The sequence below is a fragment of the Abramis brama genome, assembly GCF_963993115.1.
Source record: "Abramis brama genome assembly, chromosome: 1".
NCBI lineage: Eukaryota > Metazoa > Chordata > Actinopteri > Cypriniformes > Leuciscidae > Abramis > Abramis brama.
The window spans coordinates 53,884,838-53,911,847 of NC_139963.1; the positions used below are offsets into that span (position 1 = coordinate 53,884,838).

At 35.3% G+C, this 27,010-nt stretch overlaps 2 protein-coding genes across 2 annotated transcripts in view; both read left to right on the plus strand.

Moving 5' to 3' along the window:
* The window catches only part of LOC311081665 (uncharacterized protein), a gene marked incomplete at its 3' end in the record, with an annotated part of 465,213 nt that overhangs the window by 252,127 nt on the left and 186,076 nt on the right, over positions 1 to 27,010 (plus strand). The gene's annotated exons all lie outside the window — the stretch shown is intronic.
* On the plus strand, positions 11,011 to 15,261 carry LOC311097541 (GTPase IMAP family member 8-like; the record flags this gene model as incomplete). The annotated part of the gene is made up of 2 exons (XM_084137312.1): positions 11,011 to 11,662; positions 14,309 to 15,261. 2 exons carry the CDS (start codon positions 11,011 to 11,013, stop codon positions 15,259 to 15,261), a joined length of 1,605 nt encoding a protein of 534 aa, XP_083993438.1.

Sequence of the window (27,010 nt, forward strand, 5' to 3'; positions counted from 1 at the left end):
GGGACTATATTAGTGAACTAATGTAGGGAATAGTGAATGAGGGTATAGGGTGTGATTGTGAAAACAGCCTCTGATTGTCGACTTTGAGCACTGTTAATTCACAGTATATTCCTGTAGGCTAATTTTATTTTCTACGGTATATTACTGTTTTAATGGAAAATGGTATAATATTGTCAGAATTTTACAGCAAGGGTTAACAGTGTAGTCAGCTCGTCGTTTTTTGTTCTTCTTCACTTATAGCTCTTAAACCTTTAAAATGGAGTTTAGGAAAATGTATGTAACCACAGCTTTGGTTAACTATTGAAGCATTTTCTCTTGTCAAAAGGCTCAATGCGACAGCAGACTTTGATGAACACTGCTGACAGCAGCGACGTCTGTGTCCGTTCCATTCTAATCAATGACAGCGTAACCTCGTATCTCCCTGCTCCCAAGTCATAAATCTCGTATCTCCGATTAAACATGATTTTGGGGAAATATTGTGTTAATGTTGGTACACAACAGTATATGATAGCAATATAAGGTATAATACCAACTTTAACTAACTTTTGGGGGAACATTTCGGTGGCGTTGTACAATACAATACACACCAGTGTATTGTACATTCAGTCTGTCCGTGTGGTCTTTAACGAACGGGTGTAAGCCATTTATAAGTGGTTAGTTAATGATGAACTAATCATTTACAAAACATTAATAAATGATTAGCAAGTGAAATGTTCATTATTGTATGTTTTGTATATTCAGTTGTAAGTCATTTACAAATGATTAGTAAATGATTAACTAATTATTTACAAAACATGAATATGCGGTTCATAAATTTTTAAAACTATTGGATCTGCCCAGAGTCACTCTGATCTGCCATAACCTTTGGTCGTGACGTAACCCTACAACTCAAACTAACGCACAACATCAACGTCATCGTTCTCAGCCACTCCCTCTGTTCGCTGATTGGGCCGCCAAGAATTTGGCCGGAGAAAACCAAAGAATACAATTAAAATAAAATAAAATTGAGCGGAAGTATGCAGGAGGGCGGAGCCAGGCTATAGAGTCTCTGTAATGGCGATAGATTGAAGCGCACGTTCGAGTGAAGATTTGGGCAAAACTTTTTTCGATTTTTTTCTAAATGTCAACAAAAAACTATTGCGAAATGACGGCGTTTCCATTAACCGATGTTATGCGACTAAAACTTAGTTTGTTCCTCTCGCCAATAAGTAATTTAAAAAAATCATAGCAACGGACGTTGGTAGGTTTATGTTTATCTCAGCCTCTGCACTGGCCATTATTATTAATGGAAGGAGACGTGTGTGTGTGTTTTCCAAGCATTAATGGCAAGGAAAGACCCTTATACTTGAGAGCGACACATATGAGGTGTTTCTGGGTGTTTCTCCCTCATTTCTGCTTCGAGGTCTTGATTGTGACATTTCTTTGAGGTTTCGGATCCATTATTCCTGTAATTCTTCTGTCTTTTATGAATTTAATAAATAACTCTGTCTCGTATTCTGTCCAAACACACCGTGTCATCTACGTCAGGTGACCTGTAAATGCGAAATACCAGTTTTGCAAAATATTTCTTTTTCGAATTGCCTGAAAAGCACCTCATGCGAGTGTAAAAACTTTTTTTGCTATAAATGGGAGTTTTTGCGAAATTGACGTGTTTCCATTGGGTGTATTTTCAATTCGCAATTTCAATTTGCGCAATTTGAAGGGTAATGGAAACGCAGCTACTGTTTGATTAAAAAAAAAAAAAAAAAACAGATCTCAGTGCTAGAACACCTCTTATTTTTCAAATGAACGAAAGGAATGACCTGCTAGTTAGGTGGAGATGTTTTATTTATTTGTATTATGTAAATCCGTGCCGCAAGATGTTTCAAAAAGTGGTCAGGACAATATCATCCCTGGCTTTAACCCATATTGCTCCGCGAGGTGTCAACGATGGTTGCTTTGGCCAGGCGGTGTTTACAGTATAGGGGGCGGAGCTTTACATTCTAGAGAGCATTTGATGTTGCTCGTATGTGTGCAGTCTGGGACAAAACTAGAGATGTTCCGATACCCTTTTTCCCTTCCCGATACCGATTCCGATACCTGGACTCAGGGTATCGGCCGATAACGAGTACTAATCCGATACTTGGGTGTGTATCTATACAGCTGCAATTCATACTTGCCCTGTATGAATTGATAGAATTATTTTATAAAAGGTATTTTAGTTTTACAATATAACTGTATAAAAAAAGTGCAACAAATAAATCTAGGAATCAAAAAATTATATATGAATAATAGGGGTGTAACGGTTCACAAAATTCACGGTTCGGTTCGATACGATACACTGGTGTCACAGTTCGGTACATTTTCAATACAGCAATAAGAAAGAAATGCTCCTTGATTTACATTTTTTTATTAATTTTTTTTAATTAAAACTAACATCATAAAGTATGATAATTTTTTACTTTGAGCAATGATGGAGCTATACTTGACATATAAAACAAAAACAGCTCCTTATAAAAAAAAATGAAATGTAATATTGTAGTAGTTATAAACAAAGGTTTATTTTATTTCAGATTAACACTTGAGGGCAGCAATTTTATTCATAATGTCAAAATAAAACCGACACAATGTTTCTGGTTTCCACGTCAGCGCTGTTTGATCCGTTAATAACGGAGAAATGTTAATGTTTCTCACTAGATCTCGCAGCGATGTTATTACTTAAGTGGCGAATTCAAATGCTTTCTTTACTGGATCTCTTAGCGCTGTGTACACAGCAAAAACTCCAGTGTTAAATTAACACCCCTGGGAGTGTATATGAGTCCACTCTCAAAAGTGTAAAGTGTTAAAATATGAGTGTTAAATGAACACTCAAGAGTGTTAAAGTTAATGAGATAATTAAGTGATTAATTTAGTGATGGTTGAGCATTATTGAAGACACCTGATGTTAACAAGCAGAATCACTGAAGGAGAAAATCACAAATTGTAAGTTACCGTTATGGCGATCAGTGTTTGCTTTAGTTGGGCTCTAGACCATTATATATTTACTTTAGATTTTGCTTGTCTGCTGTTATTGATTTATAACAGTTAGATGAACAAAGAAAAATGTGATCGGATGGAGTTGGTTATGTTTTGACATAATCATGTTGTGATCCGTAAAACAAAACTTATTGAGATGGCTTAACTTGTTAATTACGGCAGCTCTGTGATTCTATATTATGATTTTCAGTATTTTTCATATAATCCAAAAATATTTAATAAACATTGTTCTGATCAAAAGACTTTCAAATAAATTTATTTAAAACACAGACATCAATAATCAGCCTGTGAATCTCAACAATGGTGACAATAATAAAGCATGTTGCAGTGGCTGCCACCAATCACAACTCATTAATGGCTCCCATCATGCATTGCGGTATGAATAAATTATGATCTGAATTGTCTATGTAATTTACTTTTCCTAATTGAATATTCTGCTCCTCACCATTGTTGAGATGCATAGACTGAATCTTGACGTCTGTGTGTGCCTAAAAGACTGATTTTTTTAAAAAACAACTTTTAAGAAATCCATTGTATTATATCTAAAATTCTGGATATTTATGCAGATTCACAGTTATGCTGTAACCAACAACATAAATCTAAGTCAGAAATAAGGATCTTAATAAGTTCAGTGATCAAGTTCAAATGATGATTGTCATAATATAACCAACACCATCAGATCACTTTTTTTTCTTTGTTCATCTGGCAGTTATAAGATATAACAGCCAAACTAAATCTAAAGTAAACGTATAAGGGTCTAGAGCCCAACTAAAGCAAACACCCATCAGCATAACGGTGGCTTACAATTTGAGATTTTCTCCTTCAGTGATTCTGCTTGTTAACATCAGGTGTCTTCAATAATGCTCAATCATCACTAAATTAATCACTTAATTATCTCATTAACTTTAACACTCTTGAGTGTTCATTTAACACTCATATTTTAACACTTTACACTTTTGAGAGTGGACTCATATACACTCCCAGGAGTGTTAATTTAACACTGGAGTTTTTGCTGTGTAGTAACAGTGTAGCTTGATCAAGATCGGCTCGCACTGCATTGTTCCAAACTGTTTAATGGTCCGTGAAGCACAAAATAACGAGCAGCGCAGTGTTGTTCCGTTTTCATTAACTTACGTTTGCCATTTGATGTTCGGCGCCAGCGTCTCTTACATTATGCGCTTGCCGCGCGCCTACATTTGAAATAACGAAATTTTGGTCGGCAGGAAAAATGGTACAACGAACCGTGTTGCTAATACTCGTGCCTTGAAATTGCAGTATGGCATATGAGACATGTCGCCGTTTTACTGGCAGGTTGGTCCAGTCAAATACTCATACTGCGCGCGTTTTCATTTCTTCTTCGCTGTTCTAAACAGTGGTTGCTTGTGGCAACAGCACAACTTCCTGTGTTGCCACAAGCAACCACTGTATAGAGCAGCGAAGAAGAATTGATCTCCGATTTGCAGTGTTAAGCAAAGCTAGCGTGTATAACTAGGTATTGTTTAATAAAATGGTATCGGATCGGTACATGGGTAGATGTACTCGCCGATACCGATGCCAGAATTTTTATTGGTATCGGCGGCATTTCCGATACTAGTATCGGAATCGGAACAACTCTAGACAAAACACTCAGGCATGACGGCGTAACGTTACGATTATAACGTAAGACTATAGAAAAAATGACAGATGTTATAGCTTCAGTAAAGTTAGCTTCATTCATTGAGAGAAAAGGTACGCCACATGTGCGCCTTTTGGGTTTGTAGTCTTTGTAATTACGTATTTTCACAGTCTTATACCTCAACAGTTTTACATCAAACTGCGACTTTCTTGACTTTAAAATGTATCTTTTAAATTGGCAAACATCATATGTGTAATTCATGGCACAATTCAAACGAGATCAAAATATTTGTTGTCTCTCGCCATTGACTACCATACAATATTTTTCCGAATTAAGGTCTCATGGTGGTCCACCGGAAGGGGAGGGACTTAGGCTCTCTATAAAAATCTATTTTAGCGGAAGTGAGGGACTGTATGTTTTGAATGCTTATATCTCCTAAATGTGAATTTTGTCATTGGTTTGAAACACACCAGCTTATTCATAACCTTAAGCCTAACATATTCATACTAAAAGCTAAAAAACATTTTTATTTCAGGGGGCCTTTAACATCTTTGAACAATAATTTAATTTGTGCTTAAATAAAATGTCAATGTCTGTAAATAAGAAAACTTTAAATATATCTTGAATTTGTGCCATGTTTAATATTCTTTCATATGCTTTTATTTATTTTTGTGCCTTTGTTTCTGCTTTTCTTTCTTTTACATCTCTTGGCAAATACTTTTCTATAAGTAAATAAGGCTTCCTTTTAGTATTTTTCTTTTTGACTATTAAACTATAACTAGTTCATATCTTGTTTTTTATAATCCTTTTATTTACTTTTAACTATCTTATATCTTGAATGCTTTAGAGCATAGACTTAAGTTTGATCTTTTTTCAAAGACAACACTTGGCAGATTTTTGCTGAAGTGAAAAAAGTTTTAAAAAGTGAACTTAAAATTACAGAATTTTAGGTATATTGTAATGAAAAATGTGCAAAAATACTATTTGAAATTTTTAGATGAAATATGAATTTTCAAAAACATGTTTTACTCTAAAACTGTGAGAAAATCAAAGCCATAAATCTAAACAAGTTGTGATAAAAATTTGAGCTCGATATCTCGAAATATGAGCTTTCAATGAGATGTTGTTTGGCTGCAGTACCAAACGCTTCCACTAGATTAAATTCATCTCCCATTTATTTCCAGTGCGCTCATTTTGATTGCAAGGAGCACAAAGTGCAACTATTTTTTTTCAGAACCACCTGTTCGAATCATGTCCCATGTTTTTTTGTGTGTGTGTGTGTGTGTGTTCGCACAGCAAGTGCCAAAACCTTTTCCAAGTTCCGTACCATTCCGATAAAGAAAAAAAAATATCCAGAGGGTTAATTTACTTATCAAAGACAATTAAATCACATTCAGTTTATTAATACAATTATATAAATCTTACCTGTTTCATTTATGTATGACTGAACAATATTCAGTTTATTAAAGGAGAACTCTGCAACTCTAGCGAACTCTAGTCACTTCTTCGCTGATTCCCCCCCACACACCCACCCCCCACCCCCCACCCCCCCACACACACACACACATTCAGACACCCACAATCCTTTACACACATTCCAATTCACAAAAAAGAACTAATGTAAAACGAGTCAGCACTGAACCTGTCTGAGTTAATCATGAAATTTAAGACAAAAATAATGTTTTGGAGATGAAGACAACTATGTTACACTCTCAGAAAATAAAGTACATAATTGTACCTTTAGGGGTACAATGGCTTGTCACTGGGGCTGTACCCTCAAGGGTACATATTTGTACCCTTGTGATTTGTACCTTAAGAGACCAATCTTGTACCTGTGGTGACAATTTTGTACCTTTATTTAACAATACAAAAATGGACCCTTCAAAAATGGTACAAAATTGGCTTTGACAGGGTACAATCGTTGACAACAATGATATATATATATATCGACGTCGGTTACTTCTATGTCTGCTTCTGATATTTTCTGAAGGACTTCCTCTGTTGAAAGCCCTGTAAGAACCATGAGTAACCGTGCTATGACTTCTTCTCCACCCATGGCCAAAAGAAAGAAAGACCACGAACTGGACGTTCTTTTAAATGGAGATTCAAGCAGCCAATCAGGGCTGGCTCTACATACACTCTCAGAAAATAAAGTACATAATTGTACCTTTAGGGGTACAATGGCTTGTCACTGGGGCTATACCCTCAAGGGTACAATATTGTACCTTAACCTTTAAAAGAAACGGTACATATATGTAACTTTTAATGCTTTTTGATCCTCAAAAAGTTACATATATGTACCTTGAGGTCCAACAGCAAAAACTCCAGTGCTAATTGAACTCTCCTGGGAGTTTATATTACTCCAGACTCAAGAGTGTTAAAGTTAATGATATAATTAAGTGATTCATTGAGTGATGATTGACCATTATTTAAGACACCTGATGTTAACAAGCAGAATCACGGAAGGAGAAAATTGAATTTTTTAAGACACCGTTATAGTGATCAGTGTTTGTGTATCATTAACTTTAGAATTTGTTTGGCTGTTGTATCTGAGTTATAACTGCCTGATGAACAAAGAGAAAAGTTGACCAGATGGTGTTGGTTATGTTTTGACATAATCATAATTTGCCTGAATCACTGAACTCATTTAGAATCTAATCTCAGACTTAAATGTATATTGTTGATTACAGCATCACTGTGATTCTACAGCAAAAGATTTTCAGCATTTTCAATATAATCCAAAAATTCTTAAAAGTTGTTCTGATCAAAAGACATTGAAAAGTCCTTTACGAAGAAAAACTGACATCAATAATCAGCCTGTGAATCTCAACAATGGTGACAGTAATAAAGCATGTTGCAGTGCATTCTGGGTGCCACCAATCAAAACTCATTCAAGGCTCCCATCATGCATTGCGGTATGAATAAATTATGATCTGAATTGTCTTACTAATTTCCTTTCCCTAATTGAATATTCTGTTTGTCACCATTGTTGAGATTCATAGACTGATTCTTGATGTCTGTGTGTGCCTAAAAGAAAGATTTGTTTTTATCAGATCAACTTTTAAGAAATCCTTTAGATTTTTTCATAAATTCTGGATCTTATGCTGTAGAATCACAGCGATGCTGTAATCAACAATATACATTTAAGTCAGAGATTAGACTTTAAATGAGTTCAGTGATTCAGGTCAAATTATGATTAAGTCAAAACATAACCAACACCACCTGATCAGCTTTCTCTTTGTTCATCTAGCCATTCTAACTCAGATACAACTGCCAAACAAAACCTAATGTTAACAGTTTAAGGGTCAAAAGACCCAACTAAAGCAAACACTGATCACCATAACGGTGCCTTAAAAATATATTTTCTCCTTCAGTGATTCTGCTTGTTAACATCAGGTGTCTTCAATATTGCTCAATCATCACTCAATGAATCACTTAATTATCTCATTAACTTTAGCACTCTTGATTGTTAATTTAACACTCATATTTTAACACTTTAACACTCTTGAGTCTGGAGCCAAATAAACTCCCAGGAAAGTTCATTTAACACTGGAGTTTTTGCTGTGTTATAAAGATTTAATATCAGTAAATTGACTTACAAAACTTTTATTTCCTTTATTTCAAAGCTACTCTAATATAGTGATAAGTTAAAATCTACCGATTAAGGTATCATTAAAACCTTAAAAAAAAACCTTTTTTTTTTTACAAAAAATAAAATTAAATTACTTAGCAGAGGCTGTCTTTTAAAATTGTACCTTAACCTTTAAAAGAAACGGTATATATTTGTACCTTTTAATGCTTGGGGACATATATGTACCTTTTTGAGCCTCAAAAAGGTACATATATGTACCTTGGGGGACAGAAATGGACTCCTGCTGTACCCCTATTTCTGAGAGTGTATGATATTTAAATTAATCACTAAAACTAAACTGCCAATAATGTAATCCACTAGAAAACCACAGATGGCTGTCATTCACTGTATTGCATTAATAGAAATCCAGTTAATATAGAGATTTGTAATACAACGTATTTTTCCAAAATTAAGTTTTAATTGTATTTTTGTGCCATCACAGCTGGCGTGGAAACATTTGTGATGCAGCCATGGCCACTTACAACTTACCATTATGGTGATCAGTGTTTGTAACGATAGTAACAATTACTCTTCTTTATCTAACACCTTTTTCTAGATATCAGGAATACCTAATTAAACATGCTGAAATACATTTACAGATATCAGGAATTAGCTTTACAACTTGTGAAAGTGAAAATAGTTATTGCTATATTTATACTTTTTCACATTTGAATTATGAGCTTTTTAAATTCATATTCCATTCTAACACTTTTAGTTTAACACTTTTAAAGTTTAACACTTTGACATGTATGACGAGTTTCGTTTTTGCTTCTTTTTCTCTGTGTGAGAATCAAACAGCTGCTGAAGTGAACTGACTTTCTTGAACACCTTCAAGACACTTTCTTAGAGGCTTTATCAATCTGTTTATGTTACTTTAATACATCTGTAATACAGCATTAGATAATCATTTGCTCATGAGGGTCATCGGTCAGTGTCTGATCATGTTTATTGAGTGTTGTGAATCAATCAGGCTACGTCTCTCACAGGTAACAGACAGAACAGGTAAACTAACTGTAGGAGGAGCATTTGAAGTGTAAGTACAGCTTAACACTGCTGCTACTGTCCTCAACGTTTTTCTTTTGACTAAATTCTCGACGTGTTTCATTTAAAGAGTGTGCTTTATTAACGTTTTGTGCTGTTTTTGTTTTCTAAGAAGCATTATTCTTGTGATCTGTCTGGAGTCGCATTCACTAAAGATCGATCTTCAACCTTCAAATAAAAAGTTGGACCTTTGCACCTTCAGATAAGAAATCTCTCCACATGGACTCAAGGACTGTGTTTGTTGCTGCAATACTGCCCCCCCCCCCAAATAAAGCAAAAAAAAAAAAAAAAAAAATCATATTGAACTACATTAATAACCATTTTGGTTTGTGTATAAAGAAAATGTATTGATTAAGTATGGTATAAATCATCTTTTTACTTTATACGGAAGTATTTTGTCTTCGGAAAATAAATATTTCTATCGAAAAACTAATACATTTGGCTGTAACAAACCTTTTTTTTTATGTTTGTACAAAGTAGAACTTTTATCTCAGAGTAGGTTAGCTGAAAAAAAAAAACATTAAATTTAAGTCAATATTTAAGGTAATTATTTTATTGTAGGACTGCATAAATTTAATTTTTTTCACCGGCCGTAAAGATTAATTCTGACGACGAACATGGAATCAGTTTTTTTTTTTCTGTGCAAGTACGACAAAGAGTTGCTGCAGAAATCTGTGTAATTTCACAGTTCTTGTTTTTGTTTAATAAAACTGTACAAGATTGTACAAAATGTGTAACTTATGTAGACGTCTCACTAACCAATGTTTAGCGTTAAAAGATATTTGTTATTACCACACTAGTATGGAAAAACTTAAAAATTATAACACAGAATTTAGAGGAAAATACAATTGATTTTATAGGGCCCTAAATTAAAAAGTAGCAACTCTGTGGAGTTTAATTGTGAACAAACAAATTGTTTACATTTATTCTCAAGTTCTAACAAACGTGTTGAAAGATTTTCCCTCCCCATTAATGGTAACTGAATATTGTGATATCGATATTGTATGATTTTTGAAAAAAATATTGAGGTGATGTTTTTGGCCATATTACCCAGCTAGGTTTTTATAATAATAAATAATACAATAATAATCGATCGAATGAAATGCACTCACACTGTTGCTGCCATTGCAGCATTATATCTCCATTATGTAACTCTGTTTATTAGTGTTATTAGTGTGAGTGAGCAAGTGTGTAGTCAGAGGTGCTGCTGTTATGCTAACTTGTGTTCTGTGTTCATGGTAAAAACACTGAAATTCTGTATCTAAGATGTTTGGGCTAGGATATAGCTCTGTACCATTGCTGTCGACTAATAAAACGACAAGTAAAACACACAAATAACATGAAGTTAGGTCTACATCTGTTTCAATAAATGAAGCTATATCTTTCATGAAAAATTAAATCCAAACTCGAAAGATATAAAAAAAATAGTAATACATTTATTAATTGTATATATAAAATCATAAAACATAACGTCATTTAAAATGCATGAAGAGTCCTGCACATGGAAGCTATCATTTATCATTTTACATCAGTAAAATTGACCCAGCAGCTGAGTTAAATTAAAACAACCCAGCATAAATAAATAAAAAATAACTGAGCATTTTTTAAGGTTGCCTGTTTTGTTAATTTCTTACTCTTGGCTTGCATGAGAAGAATGATAATTTGCCCTGACCTGGTTCTGATCTTATTCTATACATTTAATTCAAGGATGTCAGAGATCTGCTCCAGTTCAGATGATCCAGTGGTCCGGATTCTCTTGATGGGCAGATTTGGTTCTGGGGCAAGCTCATCTGGAAACACTATACTGGGAGAAAAGAAGTTTAAAGTAAAGAAGCATGAGTCTGAAGTTTGTGAGGGTGAAACACAGATCGGAGAGAAGCAGGTGTGTGTGATTATTTCTCCAGATCTACTGGATCCAGATCTGAATGAAGAGAAGCTGGAGGAACTGAAAGAAGAGCTGATCAAACTATGTTCAGAAGATCTCAGTGCAGTTCTGCTCACTGTTCCTCTAGAGCAACCTGTGCAAAATGAGGAAGAGATTCTGGATTATATTAAAGGTTTATTTGGTCCTGAAGTTCAGAAGTACATGATGGTCCTTTTCACACGTGGAGATGAACTGGAGGATCTGGATGAACCACAGACCATTGAGGAATATCTTCAAAGCAAAGATCATGCAGATCTCCAGAAACTGGTGACTGAATGTGGAGGAAGGTTTCACTGTTTCAATAACAAGAGTAAATCAGAGAGTCAGATACAAGAACTACTGCAGAAGATTGAACGAATGATGATGAAGAATAAAGGGAAATTTACCATGGAACAAATGAAAAGGAGAGACAGCAAAAGAGGTTTTCCTGTCAACTGTAAGTCATGCATATACAGTTAAGCCCAAAATTATTCAAACCCTTGGTAAATATGATCAAATAAGGCTGTGAAAATAAATCTGCAAAAAAATAAATAAAATTCTAACCTTTCATTGGAGAATATACTTTTACTCTAAGTAGCAGGAAAAAGTGTGTCAACCCTTTTGAATGAACTGATTTTCTGCAATAGTTTGCCATAAAATGTGATCGGATCTAAGACATAACAATATTCAATTCAATTCAATTCAAATTTATTTGTATAGCGCTTTTCACAATACATATTGTTTCAAAGCAGCTTTACAGAAAGTGCATTTCAGAAATGTACATAGAGAAATACAGTTAGTTAATCATGTATTGATTTAGGGCATAAACATATCGCCAGCGTCGAGTCGTCTCTTCACAGGCGCCGAGTCGTCTCTGCACGGGTGTTGGAGAATCTGTAGACACCCGTGATTCCCAATAGAATCACCCAATAGACAAACACAATGTGTTTAAAATGATAACAATTATAAAAAATTATTACAATTTCTTGTGTCTTTATTGAACAGACCCATTAAACATTTAGGCTATGTTTACACGTGGCCGGCTATTTTCATGAACGGACATTTCACCCTCTCCGTTTTCTAAAATAAAATTTTGCACATCTGTTAGTTTTCAGAAAAGTTTTCATTTACACGAACCCGTGTATATATGCCGTCAAGAGCATGCCAAACCTGTAGGTGGCAGTGTAATAAGAAGCTCAAGCCCACGGTAGCCAATCAGAATCCCAAAAAAGCAATGAATCACTTCCTCTTTCTCTTTTGAACAAGGTCGCACTTTTGACACAGGTGCAAGTTTTGTCGCATACTGTGACGTCCGCTGCCTAAAACTTTCAGTTTACATGCAAACAAAGTTTTCCAAAATCTCCCCTCTGGCCGAGTTTTTAGAAAGAATTGTTTTCAGAGGCGAATTCTCCATTTGCATGTAGGGAACAAACAAAAGGAAATGTCTCAGTTTTTCAAAATAACCATGTACGTGTAAACGGGGCCTCACAGTGCTGTAGGAAAAAGTAAGTGAACCCATAGACTAATTACTTCAACGAAAGCTAATTGGAGACAGTAGCTTGCACACTTGGAGTCCAATTAATAAAATGAGTTTGAATGTGTGGTTTAGAGTTGCTTTGATTGATAAAAGACACTCAAACATTTTAAGATTGATATTCATAATGATGTGAACCATGCCTCAAAAAAAGGAGTTCTGTGAAGACATACGTTCAAGAGTAGTTGATCTTCATAAGGCTGGAAAGGGATGCATGGCAATCTCAAAGTGTTTAGGGATCCATTAGTCGACAGTTAGACAAATTGTCTATAAATGGAGACAGTTTAGTACTGTGGCTACTCTTCCTAGAAGTGGGCGCCCAGCCAAGATGACTATCTACGGGAACAGACCATCTACGGGACAAGCCGGATGCCACTATATCTTTATGTTCACAATATTAATCTTTTACATTTAAATCCTTTTATTTTTTATATTTGGCATGTTTGTGTGCTGCTGGGCGTCCCTGTGTATGTAATAAGCAGTGTGTGTGTAATATGCAGAGTGTATGTGTGTTGTAGACCTATAGGTGCACATTACTAACACGCTCTTTAAATTTAAAAAAAATACTGCGCCATTGACTTTAGACCAGGTTTCACTTGGTCAATGGCTCAGTCTATTTCAGTTGCCTCAAAATAGCAACGTGCCAACAATGCGCCTGAACACACCTCGTTTTCAGACCAGGACACCCATGGGCACAAATGGGCACAAATGCACTTTCTATTTATACAACACATATTATGTTATTTTATAGGATGAAATATATATAATATATATATAAAATGTATTTTTTTTTATATAAAAAATCCTTTTGCAGGATGTGAAAATGATAAATGCGTCGGGCTGAAACTTGCAAAAAACAGTTGTCACGCCTGGTGCTGCATTGGGTGTATGATAGGGCTCAATGGCTAGAAGACATCATTGGTACTAGCAAAACATCACTGTTCATGAGTTTACCATATGTACATTTTTGAACAGGCAGGGTATCCATTGACAAACCCACTGCTCTCCGCAAAAAACATTGCTGTGTGCCTGAAGTTTGCCAAAAAGCACCTTGGCAAACTATATTGCTACTGGGAAAATGTTTTATGTACTGATGAAACTAAACTTGAATTGTTCAGGAAGAATATCAGCATGTACGCCACAAAAAGGGCACAGCTTGCCAACATCAAAACATCATCCCAGTTGTGAAGTATGGTGGAGGGAACATCATGATTTGGGCTGGCTTCTCTGCCTCAGGGCCTGGACCACTTGCCGTCATTGAGGGGGAAATGAATTCCCAAGTTTATCAAAATATCCTACAGGATAATGTCAAGGTGGCTGTCCGATGTTCAAACAGCTATTATCTCCAAGGGTTCACTTACGTTTTCCTCCAGTACTGTGATTGTTAAATTGGTCTGTTCAAAAAGGTACAAAAAAATGTAATTGCCTGTGTGTTCACATCACATCAGATCACATGATTCTAATAATAAATATATATAGTGATTTGTTCAATAAGTGTCCATCTTTGCTGCACTGGTCATATGGAAATAATCCCTGAAGTGTTTTATTACTGATTTGTTTGATCTATAGTTTCAGGGAAGTCTGCAGCTGAAGATCCAGATGGAACTGCTGTGTTTTCTGAAAGGAAAGACCAGATCAGGCTGGTTCTGCTGGGAAAAACTGGATGTGGGAAAAGTGCCACTGGAAACACCATCATCGGCAGAAACGTGTTCAAATCTACAGCCGGTTCAATCTCTCAGACAAAACAGAGTAATTTAGAAACCACAGTGAGGTTTGACAAAAAGATCTCAGTGATCGACACACCAGGACTTTATGATACTGAACTCAGTAAAGAGCAGATTAAAACTGAAATAGTTAAATGTGTAACATACGCTTCTCCAGGACCACATGCTTTTCTTATCGTCATTAGAGTGGGTCGATTCACTGAGGAGGAGAAAAACACAGTGCAACATCTCAAAGAAGTGTTTGGAGAACATATACTAAAATACACCATGATCCTCTTTACTTACAAAGATCAATTGGAGAAGCAAAAGAAAACCATAGAGCAATATCTAGAGGAAGGTGATCCAGATCTCAAAAAACTTGTTGACAGTTGTGGAAATCGATTCTTCTGTCTGGACAACGAGTCTGCCAGTTTCCCACAGATCAAAGATCTGATCTGTAAAATAGAGAAGATAATGGAAGAAAATGATGGGGCGCACTTTACAAGTGACATGTTTGATGAAACTGAGAAATGCATTCAGAAGATTCAGAAACAGAAACTAGATGAGAAACTGAAGCAGCACAAACAGCAGGACAAACGGCTCTCTAAAACAGAATGGAAGAAACTATACTGGAATTTAGTTGACCAGTCACAACAAGAAGCTGAGCAATCTTTTTATGAAAGAAATCTGCAACTCTTGGAGAAGACCCTGACCAGTGAAGAGGGAGCGAGTGCCACAAAGGAATCTGAGCACAAAGCAACCGGTGGTTTTAGGGCAGTTATACTTGCATTCACAGAAAGGATGTGTGTGATTCAGTGAAAAACCGATGTGTGTGATTCAGTGAAAAACCACAGGGATCAGACACACAATTTGCTAGAGCGTCAATTTTTTTTTTTTAGCTTAATCATTATGCATTGGTAATACAAACAACTTTTTTTCACTTAGTTTGACCATAGCAGCCATCTTTGTATCATTTTTTTCACCTTTATTTTTATAGTGCTTTATACAATCAAAGCAACTTCATAATATTTAAAGTGAAAATCATGTAAGGATGCAAACTTTATTAAATATGAGACAAATTCAGATTTTGCTGAAACAAATTTGATTCAACTATAAAGCTCAATTGAAATATTTCAAGCTCAATTCACTTGAAAGTTCAAGAAACACAAACTCTATCAGGTGACAGAAATGGAGAACAAAAATCCCCGGTAGAAACCAGTTCTAATCATGGTGAACCACACACTTTGTTTATACTCTATTTACACAAACCTCAATAGCTCAGCTCAAGATCATTGTAGCTCCTTGAAACAAAAACTGATCTTTGGAGCACATGATCTTTCAAGCAATGATCTTTCACACAATCAACTTTGCAATATGTGGACTACTTGTGATGGAATGACCTTTGAGAAAACTCTAGATTAATACTGATTTACTTTAAGTGTGCTTGAACATGTAAAACAGATTCAATCTAAGATGAATTTGAACTGAGATTGGACCACAGTCTTTTTCTTAATCATCATTAAAGCGGGTTGATTCACTGAGGAGAAAAATACAGCTTAAAGAAGTGTTTGGAGACCATGATCCTCTTGACATTCAAAGATCAGCTAAAGGAGGAATATAAAACCGTTTCTACAGAATGGTGATCAAGATCTTCAATCATTCATAAAAAAAAAAAATATTATTCTGTCTGGATAAGTTTTCCAGTTTCTCAGTTAAAATATCTGCTTAGTTCATAAGGAAAAGTTTAAAGAATTTAAATGTTTTCAATCTATTCATATGTAATGCAACAAAAACATGGAGAACAACAATGCACTGAGACAGTGCAAATGACAATTCATAAGTGTTGAAATAAACAAATCACAAAAGCTGAAATCACTGTATATCTGAAGATTTTAATCTGTAGATTAAAAAATAGATGAATTAATAGAGAATTCAAATTTGCCTTGATATTTTGACAGCGCTGCTCTGCTGGCGACTCTGACTTGTGTACATTGGCCAGTTTTTGTTGTTTATGTGGTATTTTAAGTGTTTTTTTTTGTTTTGTTTTTTTCGTATTAAAGGCTGGCACAAAATAGAGCAAGTGCCAACAACTTGCAGGATTTGTTACGAATATTCTGTTTGGATATGTTTCCTAGTTTCTCAGTTCAAATATCTGCTTAATAAAATAGAGATGTGTTATGAATATCATGAGTTCTGCTTGATGGTGTTTGGAGACCTGGTCATCCATCTTTTATTAATATGATATTCAAATATAAGTCTAGCTTGTTGTGATGTTCAACAGATGTCTTATAGCAGCTGCCAAGCGAACGCACAGAGTAACAAAACATCTTTCAACACACTCAAATGTATTTAGTATTATTTTAAGCAAGTAAAACAGTGCTATGTTACCCCACGATTTTAGGCAAGGCAAGTTTATTTATATAGCACATTTCATTCTCAATGGTTTACACAGACAAGTATTTAAAATAATAATAAAATAATTACAGCATGTGCATAAGAAATAAAAAATAACATGAATCATGTTCCCTCTCAAGGGAAACCATGATGTTTTATTAGCTTATCTATGTCTTGCATACACTTGTTGAACAAATCGGTGAGGAGTCCATTACAATAATCCACCATGCTGGTGATGAAAGCATGAACAAGTTTCTCTATGTTTTGACTGGGAACAAAGCATCTATTTATTGCAATATTTTTGAGATGATAGTCTGCTGATTTAGTTATTGCTATGACGTGACTACTGAAACTAAGATCTGACTCCAAGATTTATTTAACAAATTTTAATTTAAGTAAAGTGACCTGTATGATAAGCAGTGGAGCATTTCATTGGAATTAAATACAATCATGTGAATTTAAGTGATCAAATGCAACTGTAATGTCTTTTTAGTGTCGATTAGGTGAAATATCGTTTATTAGGCAAAATATATATTGAGGAATTTAAAACATGGAAAGCTCAAAAAGCAATAATATCAGGACACTTCGTGATTTTAAGAATTAAAATTATTCCTGATTCAAGCAGAATCTGCAGAAAATAAGAAAATGGACAATAAAATTGAGATGTTGATAAAATAAGACAAGGTAAATACAAAAATTAAGTAAGACTAGGGGTGTGATGGTTAGTATATAACCGTAAGACCGACGGTTATAGTTGTCCATTTATAAATGTCCGTTTTGTCGAGTATCCTCACAAGAACAGTCTTAAATGATTTAAATAAAATCTTAAATGAAAGAAAAGAGTAGTGAGAGAATGGGATGCGTGAGATCGTCAGCAGCGGCTGGTCCTAAAGTGGCAGCAGCGAATTCTCTCTGTCAGTAAAGTTAACCAAAGGACAAAGAAAACAGAGAAAACTACTAACTGCTCTTGACTAAAGAATGCTTGTAGCTTTATTAAGGATTTATCTATATTTAGTGTATAATTTATGCAGTGCGGAATGTTTTGATAACCTAATTCAATTTCTGTATATTTAAACCTGTTAGACAGGAAAGGCACAGGTAAATATGACATTTATAATGGTTTTATGCAAGGTTTGTTTTAAGTTCACTTAAATTAAAAGTTATATTTTTTAAGCCTAATAAATATTTAAAATTTGGGGGATAATCATTTTAATTTTTTCTTAGAAGCCTATAATAAGTAATAGTTTATCATCCAAATAAATCGCGAATATGGAAAAAAAATGTATTCGAATGAGAGTTAAGTGAGCCCAACGCAGCTTTCGCTTTAAATTATTTTGTTTTGGCTTGTTTATAGATTTTTTTTTCATTCTTGTTCTGTTCTGATTATCTTTAAATTTAAAGGATTTGTTGTGGAATATTTTTAGTGAATTTTTTAAGCATACAGCAAACGATAGTAGGCTATTAATGGTTAAAATGGTTACAATGGTTAATGGTTAACCGGTTAATTAGCATCCCTGTAGCTTTAGCTAGATCAAAAGAGTGCAGAATCAACTTTGCATTGCGATCACGTCACGGATAAGCCACTGTACGTGCATCATCAGAGCTGAATTTTTGTGCCAGCTGTGCATAACAGAGCACTTTTAAATGAGAATAAAGTCTAATGCGCCTTTAGCCCCATTGTATTCTGTATGTTTGGCTTAAGAATAGGCCTATATAGGCCTATGGGTTGCGTCAATTAACAAAAAAAATAAAATAAAAGGGGTCGCTCTGGAAAAAGTTTGAAAACCACTGAACTAGATGTTCAAAAACAAAGAAAAAACAAAGAACGAAAAAAATATTAATATCAGATACACGTCTCTCTTAAAAGTGTTATGGCCTTCTTCTCAAGTGTGAATTTTCTGGTGGTCTTTCAGTTCATCATCTGTAGTAAAGGACTTCAGCACTGAAACTCACACCGCCGTCTCTTTTCTGCTGTAATATTACTAATGAATCTTCTCCTTTGTGTGAATCTTCAGGTGTTACTTCAGGACTGAAGCTCAGTGAAACTGTTTACCGCACTGATCACAGATAAATGGTCTTTCGTCAGAATGAGAAGCTGATGTGATTTCAGAGCGAAAGCCTGAGCCACTTCTTCCCAGTGTGAACTCTCATGTGAATCTTCAGACTTGATTTACATGTGAAGCGTTTTTTACATTGAGGGCAGGAGACAGATTTTTTGGCTTCTGTTTTTCCTTTCTTGTTCACGTCCATCAGGTCTAAAAGAAAAATTAAATCAAGTGAGTTTCAATGGACTATTTTATGCAAACAACTTGCTAATCATGTCTTATGTAATGAAAGTAGTGACGGGCGATCTCAAAACACTTCTTCACGAAGCTAAGACACCTTTATGAATCTTTTGTTTCAAATCAGTGGTTCAGAGCGTGTATCAACCTGTGAAAGTCACGTGATTTTAGTAAATGAGGCTTTGTTGCCTCATAACCATTTCAAAATGTCAATGATCTCTGTGAACCCATCATGCGGTGAACCACTGAACAAATGTCTATGGGTTTTGCCTGATCTCTGATCAGTTTTAAACATTTGTAGACATTTTAATGAGACATTTGTATAACTAAAAGGAATAAAAGTAGTGTTTTTATGCATGTTTGGCTTGAGCTTTTGTAGCATTTACACCAGGGGTGTCAAACTCATTTTCACTGAGGGCCACTTCACTGTAAGACTGTAAAATGTTACAACTCCTTAAAATATTGTTAAAAAAAATTGTATCTTTATTTGATTATTACTTATTTAAGTTACAAATACTATATATGCATTTGCAGGGGCGTTTCTAGGTTTTAAAACATCAGGGGCTGAGCTCGAAACATCAGGGGAGGGTAAATTTGGATTTCTCTGCCCTACATTTGTGGATTTTAAGGTGTTTGAATGCCAAAAAATAGGATAACAATAGCTTTAAAAGCATGTCAATGGGCAGTTGCATAAATTATTTGTCAAGCAGATAACAGATTCATAAACATTAGAATAAGTTGAAATGTCGCAATGAATGATCCACACTACAAAATGGAAATGCAGAATGTTTCTGCTTATTGTTGACAATACTCAATCACATATTCCAAACAGGAATGGCCTTAAATGAGAAATATTTCAAGGATTATTTTGCATAGATGTTACATTTCAATCAAACAGCAGTGCAATCTGTCCAGAGGCAAATGAGCAATTTATATTAGCATTAAATATTGGTTACTTACAGCTACTTGGTTTTCATGAGTTAATCAATGTTTTTGGCACTAATCAGCATAGATATCATACACTGTAAAAAAGAATACATTGATTTTATTGATATCTAATTAATAAAAATGAGGCAACAGATTACAAGCAATATTATTAATTAAATTTAACAAATTAGAATTGAGTAATAATTAATCAAATTAATTCCTTAAAAGGTAACCATTTAAAATGAGTAAAATTTACAAAATATATTTTATTGCCAACATTGAAGACACCTGGTGTTGACAAGCAGAATCACTGAAGGAGAAAACCATAATTAAAGTCACCATTGTGGAGATCAGTGTGTGTTTTAGTTGGGCTCTTGACCTTAAATTATTAACTTTAAGTTTTGTTTGGCTGCTGTACATGAATTATAACAGCCAGATGAACAAAGAGAAAAGGTGATCTGAAGGTGTTGGTTGTGTTTTAACATAATCATTATTTCACAATCATTTGACCTGAATCACTGAACTCATATAGAGTCCAATTTATGAGTTAGGTTTACTTTCTTAATTATAGCAGCACTGGCCTTGTACGGCATAATATTTTTAACTTTTACAATGTAATGCAAATAATTTCTGAAAAGTTTCTCTTACATAATGAGGAGACACACAGACATCAATAATCAGCCTGTGAATCTCAACAATGGTGACATTTATAAAGCATGTTGCAGTGCATTCTGGGTTCCACCAATCAAAACTCATTCATGGCTCCCATCATGCATTGCTGCATGAATAAATAATGAGCTTATGTTCAGAGGTGATCTGTTCGTCACCATTGCTGAGATTCATACGCAAAATCTTGATGTGTGTTTGTGCCTAAAAAAAAACAAAAAAAAAACACCATAAATACATATTTATTTATTTTTTATTATTGATTTGATCATTTGGATTTCATTGAAAAGGCTAAAAATATTATACTGCTGTAATTAATAAAGTTAACTTAATTCATAAATTGGACTCTATATGAGGTTCAGTGATTCAGGTCTAATGATTGTGAAATAATGATTATGTTAAATCACAACCAACACCATCAGATCACCTTTTCTCTTTGTTCATCTGGCTGTTATAACTCATGTACAGCAGCCAAACAAAACTTAAAGTTAATAAGTTTAGGGTCAAGAGCCCAACTAAAACACACACTGATCTCCACAATGGTGACTTTAATTATGGTTTTCTCCTTCAGTGATTCTGCTTGTTAACACCAGGTGTCTTCAATGTTGGCAATAAAAGATATTTTGTACATTTTACTCATTTTAAATGGTTAACTTTTAAGGAATTCATTTGATTAATTATTACTCAATTCTAATTTGTTAAATTTAATTAATAATATTGCTTGTAATCTGTTGCCTCATTTTTATTAATTAGATATCAATAAAATCAATGTATTCTTTTTTACAGTGTATAAAGGCTAGATGTCTCGTGCGCGCTGCTGGCCAATGGAGGTCGACGTCCGCACACGGCGGCCATCTTACCACAGTGTGCTCGCTCACTCGTAACATGGTGCATGTACTTTTTTTTTTTTTAACAATATATGTATTACATTTTCAGTTTGCATATCACAACAGATTACATAATGAATAGCAATCATGTAAAACACAGCAAACATTTTATACCCTGTTCTCCCTCCCAACACTCCTCCCTGGAGGAGAAAAATAAAATGAAAAATAAAATAAAAAAATAAGATAAAATTAAAATAAAATAAAATAACTAAAAAGGATGTGTGTGTGTGTGTTTTTAAAGATACCTAGATCAGGTAAGAAGAGTTTCACGTTCCTATTTTGAAGATCATAATGCTTCTCATTCCCTCAGGGCTTGATCTTCCTGTAGCAGATTACCAACATTAACATTGTGCCTTAAGAAGTTCTTAAAAGGTCTCCAGACATCTTCAAAAGCATTTTGTGTATTCTTAACAATGTACGTTATCTTTTCCATTGACATATTTGAAGCCATTTCTTTAACCCACATTCCAATTCTTGGCTCATTGATATTTTTCCAATTAAGAGCAATTGTACGTTTAGCTTGTAAAATACACGTCTATTAATCTGACCTCTTTTCTCTGTACAGGGGGGCTGGTAGGATATATACCCAGGATAAAAAGCTTAGGATCCAGTGGTAGTTTCTTAGATAAGATTTGGTCAATCATATCAATAATACCTTGCCAAAAGGGTTTCACTTTCATACATTCCCATATACAGTGGTACAATGTACCTCTTGCCTCATCACACTTTATACAGGTATCAGGAATATTATCGTTAAACTTGTGCAACTTGGCAGGAGTTATGTATGTACGCATCAGCCATTTGTACTGTATGAGTTTCAAGCTAGTGTTGACTGTCTGCATCTGAGCCTTCTTACATGCCTTATTCCAATCTTCTAGGGATATTTCGACATCTATATCTTCTTTCCATAATCTTAATTTTGATTCTGAGGATTCATCAGACCCAGACACAAACAAGTCATACAAAGATGAGATTGAACCTTTATCATAACAATGTCCTATAATTGCTGTCTCTAGTGGGGAAATGGCCGGGATGTCTAATGAACGATTTTGAGATGAGGATATAAAGCTTCTAAGTTGAAGATATTTGAAAAAGTGGGTTTTTGGAATGTCATACTTGGCTGATATTGCTGTAAAAGACATAAGTACTTCATCTTCACTGTACATATCTTGCACTTTTCTCAACCCTTTCTCAGCCCACATCTGAAATCCTGCATCACATTTCCCTGGTTTGAAATTAACATTACCCCAAATAGGACTGAAACGTGACAAGGAGGAGTTTAAATTCAAATATTTACATGAATTAAACCAAATATTGATCATGTTCAATACGATTGGATTATCTGTGTTTTTTCTTAGGTGTTTGTGGTCTGCTGAATACAGGTATAGGTGCAATGGTAATTTTGGTGTAATAGAACAAGCTTCCAAATCCATCCAAGCAGGAGGGCTTTCAGATGAAAAATAAAACATAATTGTACGAAGCTGAGCTGCCCAGTAATACCATTGAATGTTTGTACATTTAAGGCCTCCTCGGTCAAATGGTAGGTATAATAAAGATAGACGTAGTCTGGGACATTTATTTAGCCAAATAAAGTTGGTAAACAATTTCTTAATTCTAGTAAACAAAGATGAGGGAGGGGGTAGGGGAATATTTTGAAACAAATAAAGACATTTAGGAAGTATATTCATTTTTAGAATATTTATCCTGCCAATCATTGAGATGGGTAAAGATGTCTAACGTTCTATTGATGAGGTAGTATCTTCCAGAATTGGGTCATAATTTATCTGGGCAATCTTATTCACCTCGGGGACAATTTTTATGCCCAGATATGTAAAATTATCTGTTGAAATTATTATTATTATTATTATTATACATTTTATTTATAGGCGCCTTTCTTGACACTCAAGGTCACCTTACATCATCATCAACAACAATAACAATATTTAAAAACAATGAGATACAATACAATTAAAAGAAAATGCAGTTGTGGTCAAAGGGAGTACGCTATTCTAAACAAATGAGTTTTAAGTTTGGATTTGAAAAGTGTAAGAGAATCAATATTACGGAGGTCCGGTGGAAGCGAATTCCAGAGCTGAGGAGCAGAGCAGCTGAAAGCTCTACTCCCCATAGTAACAAGGCGGACACGGGGAACGGTGAAATGAATAGAAGAAGAGGATCTAAGAGTACGAGCGTGTGTAGGTATATGGAGAAGATCAAAAAGATACGAAGGGGCTAAATTATGAATGACTTTAAAAGTAAGGAGAAGTATTTTATAGTTGATACGATAAATGATAGGGAGCCAATGGAGCTGTTGTAAAATAGGAGTGATGTGATGAATAGAAGGGGTACGAGTAATGATACGAGCAGCTGAGTTTTGGACCAGTTGAAGTTTATGAAGAGTTTTATGTGGAAGGCCAAACAAAAGAGAATTACAATAATCTAAACGGGAGGTAACTAAGCTGTGAACAAGAATGGCAGTGGAGTGAGGCGTAAGGAAAGGACGCAGACGGTTGATATTACGAAGATGATAATAAGCAGACCGGGTAACATTATTAACATGAGATGTAAAGGAGAGGGTGCTATCGAAGATGACACCCAGACTCTTAACCTGAGGGGAGGGAGAGATAAAGGAGCAATCAATGGGAATAGAAAAATTATGGAGTTTGTTTAATGTTGATTTTGTACCTATAAGAAGCAATTCTGTTTTATTGGCATTTAATTTAAGGAAGTTTGAAGTGAACCAGGATTTTATGTCAAGAAGACAGTTAGTAAGGGAAGATGGTGGAAGTGTGGAATTAGGTTTGGTTGAAAAATAGAGCTGGGTGTCATCTGCGTAGCAATGGAAATTAATCTGATGTTTATGGAAGATGTAACCAAGGGGAAGAAGATAAATGATAAACAGTAGGGGCCCCAGAACAGAGCCCTGGGGCACACCTGTAATGACAGGGACAGAATGAGAAGTGAATGATTTTAACTGAATAAACTGAGTGCGTCCTGAAAGATATGAATGAAACCAGTTAAGAGGTGTGTTAGTAATTCCAATAGAAGAGAGTCTGTTCAAAAGGATGGTGTGTGAAATAGTATCCAAGGCCGCACTCAAATCAAGCAAAAGAAGAATGGATAGTAAACCAGAGTCAGCCGCTAGGAGAAGGTTATTAGTAATTTCAAGTAGTGCTGTTTCCGTGCTATGAAAAGGACGGAAACCAGACTGGAATTGTTCATATAAATTATTGTAGGAAAGATGAGTATGAAGTTGAGCAGCAACTATTTTTTCCAGAATTTTGGAGATGAATGGAAGATTTGAAATAGGACGGAGATTATTATAATCGTTGGGATCTGAACCAGGTTTCTTAAGAATGGGAGTTACAGAAGCTGTTTTAAGAGAAGAAGGAACAATTCCAGTGGTAAGTGAAGAGTGAATAATGTTAGTAATGAGAGGGGACAGAAAAGAAACAGTGGCTTTCACAAGCACAGTTGGAAGGGGGTCTAATCTGCAGGTTGAAGATTTGGATTTTTGAATGAGTTCATTAATTTCATTTACTGAGGGTAAGGTAAATGCTGAGAGTAGACAGGTGGGAGCAAATGAAACTGGGACAGGTGAGTTCGGACCAGAAGTAGACATAAGGTGCTTGTGGATATGTTCAATTTTTAAAGAAAAAAATGATAATATAGAATTACAAAAATCAGAGGAATATAAGTGTGGAGGAAGTGGATCCCGAGGTTTTATGAAGTTTGTAATGAGAGAAAAAAGGGCCTTTGAATTTCCTTCACTTGAACTAATTAAACCAGAATAATAGGTGGTTTTAGCTTTGGAAATCGAATCTTTGTAAAAAAGAATGTGATTTAAATACATGTCCTTGTGCACAGTGAGATTCGTTTTCCTGTAAAGTCTTTCAAGTTGTCTTCCTTTTGTTTTTAATTTTCTAAGAGTGGGAGTATACCAAGGTGCAGAAAGAGTAAATGAAACAGTCCTGGTTTTGAGTGGAGCAAGATTATTAAAGAGGTTATGAAGGTTGTAGTTGTAGTGAGAGAGCAGTTCATCCGGGGTAGAGAAACTGTCGATACTGGGAAAACTAGTGATGCTAGAGGATAAAATGTCCAAGTTGATATCCTTAATATTTCGGAATGTTATAGTACGTGGGAGATTAGATTTGGAGAGTGAGAGATTAACAGTGAACGAAAGCAACATGTGATCGGAAAAAGGAAAAGAATCTGCTTTACAGTTAACAGGTGTAACACCTGAACAGCAGATTAAATCTAAAATATGTCCTTTATTATGTGTGGGAAAGTTTATGTATTGCAGAAGTCCAAAACTATCCAGACAGGATGAAAAGTCTTTGGTGAGAGTGTTGTCAACATTATCCATATGTATATTAAAATCCCCCAGGAGTAATATATTTGATGAAAGTGTGGATAGGTGAGTCAGAAAGGCAGCAAGGTCATCAATAAAATCCTTGTTAGGCTTTGGTGGGCGGTACAAAGTAGCAACAATGGTGGGAATAGGTCCAGAAAGCTGACAAACAGTAGCCTCAAATGAGTGACAGACAGGAGCATTGACAGGCGCTGTCCTCCACTTCTCACGATAAATTATCGCGAGACCTCCCCCACGGCCAGAGTCACGTGATTGAGAGATGTAAACAAATCCCGGAGGAGAAGCATCATTTAGTGAAATAAAGTCATTTGGCTGCTGCCACGTTTCTGTTAAACACAAAAAGTCAAACTTACGGTCAACGAGGAGATCCTTCACAAGATGCTCCTTACCCGTAAGTGAGCGGATGTTAAAGAGACCGAAGTTGACAGTAGTGTTACTGTTTTTGACAGCCGTGTTAGCCGACCTAGCTAGGCGGGCCAACACACTATGATCAGCGCAGCGACCGGCATTCCTCAATGGACGTCGAGTAGTGGACCAGAAGGACTTTATGGAGTTGGATTTATCATACTGAAAGTTCCGACGAGAGCCACGGTGAATGTATTTCCGACGAGGCAGGTATAAAATATCCGGGTGTGAAAGCAGAGCTGGTGGTGGTGGATCGTCATGTAGATATAAACGGAACCTCAGAAGCTCAGCTGTAGAATACTGGAACAGTGCAGTCGATGAATGAGAAACCAAGGACAGGACAGTCCAGGCGAGCACAAGCCACACATAGTTAATCCACATAGTTAAAGGAAAACCGGAGAGCAGCGGCAGCAAAGACGCGCCAGCGTTCACTCGACCGTCCAGTACATCAAGCTGAATGATTTAGTGAAATGAAGGTAGAGGCATAACCCTGGCTATTTTCTCTCTCTAATTCGTTAAGTAACATTATGGATGATTTTGAGTGATTAACTTTGTAACCAGATATTTTTCCAAAAGTTTCAATGAGATCTACGAGTGCAGGGATAGAACTACTCAGGTTTTTCAGAAACAAAATT